This window comes from Myotis davidii, unplaced genomic scaffold (genome assembly GCF_000327345.1).
Source record: "Myotis davidii unplaced genomic scaffold, ASM32734v1 scaffold663, whole genome shotgun sequence".
NCBI classification, from domain to species: domain Eukaryota; kingdom Metazoa; phylum Chordata; class Mammalia; order Chiroptera; family Vespertilionidae; genus Myotis; species Myotis davidii.
Genome location: NW_006295816.1, coordinates 1,807,415 through 1,810,180, shown reverse-complemented (window position 1 = coordinate 1,810,180; position 2,766 = coordinate 1,807,415). Strand labels below are relative to the sequence as shown.

The window sequence follows — 2,766 nt, the reverse complement described above, 5'->3', positions numbered from 1 at the left end:
GGTGAATGCCTCCCTAGACTGCGACTCGCCTGGGGCCTGCCCGCAGCTCACGGCCTCCCTCCTGGTGCTGGATGGTGGTCAGCCCCCCATGAGCAGTGAGTGACCACTAGGCTGGGCGGTCGGGACAGGTGTGTTCTGCTCCCTGGTCCTGTTCTCAGGATGGGGTCATCTCTCCTCCCTCAAAACTGTAGGGCTGTTTGTCTCCATTTGGTACGGGGCGGGGGGGGCATATCTCTCCTCTCTTAGACGCTCCCTCCCACCAGACGCCTCTCTCTCCTTAGAGGCCCCCCATCCCCCCACCCCCGGGGCAGGGACAGGTCTCTCCCAGCCCTTCCCAGGCCAGCGCCCTAACTGCTTAATGGCCTCCAGCTGAGGTGCCAGTACTGGTGATGGTGACCCCCGTCAACGAGTTCTCCCCGACCTGTGTCCCCCGAACATTCCGGGTCCGTGAGGATGCAGAGCCCCGCACGCTGCTGGGCTCCGTGGTGGGCACAGACACGGACTACCCACACGGCGGCATTGAGTACCACACCCCTGGCGGGCCCGCCACCTTTGCTGTGGACCGGCTCAGCGGTACCTCCTCGCGGGCTGGGGTGCAGGGCGGGGGCAGAGCGGGCTGCAGGCTGAGCACTGTCACTCCTTCCAGGCGAGGTTCGCCTCCTGGGGCCGCTGGACTATGAGCAGCAGAGGTTGCACAGGCTCACCGTCCTGGTGACCGACCACAGCCAAGGCCTGGGCCCGGCTCGGCCCCGCTCTGGCTCCTGCACCATGGCCATTGAGGTGGAGGTGAGTGAGCCCCGAGGCCTTGGGGAGAACGAGAGGGTTCGGGTCTCCCTCTAGCACCCTGAGTTCTCACTCTGTGCCTCAGTTTCTTCCACTGGTTGGCTGGGGAAGGGGGGTGGGGCTCGTGGGAAAACTTTGTAGCCTGTTGCCTGCTACCCAGGCTCTAGCTGTGGCCGGAGGAGGCTGAGGGCGGGCCGGGGGCTCTGGGGAGAGGTAACCTGGCTACCTGCCTGCAGGACGTGAATGACCACGCCCCCGAGTGCGAGCCCCCGTTCCAGGAGCTCACCATCCACACTTCCCCGGGCAGCGGCATGGAGGTGACCAAGCTGTCATGTCGGGTCCCACAGGAGCCACAGCGCCAGGCCTTCTCCTACAGCCTCGTGGGAGGTGAGGCCCGGGGGCGCCCGGATGTGGGGGAGGAGCAGGCAAGGCCAGCAATGGTCCCCTCCTCCTGCCACTGCTTTCAGGGAATCGTCAGGGCCGATTCCGCCTGCAAGGAGCCGCCCTGCTGCAGGACGACCTCCTGTTGGGGGCCTCCCCGCCAGAGCAGCCCCAGACCTATGAGCTCTTGATCCGCGTGGCCGATGCAGGTCCCTCCGCCCCCCACCTCAGCACCACAGCCACGGTCATTGTGCATCTGGTTCCCTGGAGGGCCAGCACCGTGGCCACCAGCACCAGCAGAGCCACAGTGAGGGGGCCCGGGGCCGTGTGGGTGGGAGAGGCTCTTGGTGGGTGAGGAGACCCGGTCTTCTGGGTAGAGCCTGGGGGAAGGCATTCCAGAGGGAACCGCTGGTGCACGGAGCAGGACCAGAGAGCAAACCTGGGGTGGGGGTGGGGGGGCCAAGCCTTGAGGGGCTCAAAGGCAGGTTACCAGGGGTTCGGGCAGGACAGGGTGTAGCTGTGCCCCCATTTCAGGTGCCTTCGGCGATGACACCCCGGCTTGTGACTCACACGGAGCCTTTCTGGCAGCCGGAGCCCTGGTTTGTGGTGCTGCTGACGGTGACCGGCGCCCTGCTCCTGGCCCTGGGCTGGCTCCTCAGCAGGCATCTCCGGGGGTAGGGTGCTCCCTGCCCCCCGCCCGTGAATGGACCCCACCTGCGAGAGGCGGCTGTGGCCGAGATGTGATAAGAAAGCCCACGGGGATGAGCAGACAGACTGCTAGTCAGGGAGCTGCCCTCCCTCCGGAGGTGGCAGTTAGAGGCACAGAGGCCAGGGAAGGAAGCTGTCGCCATCGCTGGCGGAGCCCAGGTTTGGCACGGGATGGGGGTGGCGGCCCAGGCCTGGCCTCCCGGTGTGTGCGCCTGGGCACTGGCCCTGTTCCTTTCCCGGCCTCCACTGGAAACCTCGGAGTTTCTTGTGGGCACAGAGCTGAACCCAGGAGGAGGCGGGCAGCAATGGAGGCACTGCACACAGGCACTGGTCTCCCCAGCACCAAGGGGACATGAATGGCGCTGGCGCCTGGAGCCAGCAGGTCTGCCACCCGCACGCTCGGCCCTTCCTCCTGGCCTTTTCGATGGGCCCAGGGGCTGCGGGCACCAAGCAAACCAGCCCAGGCGCTGCTGCTAAACAGGCCAGCCTGCTCCGCACACCGCGGTGCCTGCCAGTCCGTCACCTGACCTCGGGCAGAGGCCCAGCGCCTCACCCTGTGGCCCTGCTCTAACTCTGCTCCAGGACCCAGGGAACTGTGGGGTCCTCTGAGGGGTTCATGGAGGCGCCAAGGATGGAGACACCCGAGGCACCCGGCAGCATCATGAGCCTGGTATGTCGCCCCCCATCCTGTGCAGGGGGGCATGAGGCTGCTGGGAGCTCCTCCTGCCAACCCTGCCCCTCCCAATGGCAGGATGCAGGCGGGCTCTGACCCGTGGACAGGTCCCACTCATGCGCCTTCGTTTTTCCCACAGCAACATTTTGATGGCAGAGCCCAGGACTCCCGTGAGCCCCCCTCTTCCTAACCCATTCCCCACCCAGACCCACTTCCTCTCC

At 66.3% G+C, this 2,766-nt stretch overlaps 1 protein-coding gene across 1 annotated transcript in view; it reads left to right on the top strand.

The window, feature by feature from the left end:
• Positions 1-2,766, top strand: part of CDHR4 (cadherin related family member 4) — a 7,723-nt gene that overhangs the window by 3,649 nt on the left and 1,308 nt on the right. The window contains exons 7-14 of the mRNA XM_015568282.1: positions 5-95; positions 370-573; positions 647-786; positions 1,020-1,170; positions 1,251-1,471; positions 1,699-1,838; positions 2,455-2,542; positions 2,685-2,715. Coding sequence (XP_015423768.1) covers positions 5-95; positions 370-573; positions 647-786; positions 1,020-1,170; positions 1,251-1,471; positions 1,699-1,838; positions 2,455-2,542; positions 2,685-2,715 — 1,066 coding nt within the window. The remainder of the gene's footprint in view (positions 1-4; positions 96-369; positions 574-646; positions 787-1,019; positions 1,171-1,250; positions 1,472-1,698; positions 1,839-2,454; positions 2,543-2,684; positions 2,716-2,766) is intronic.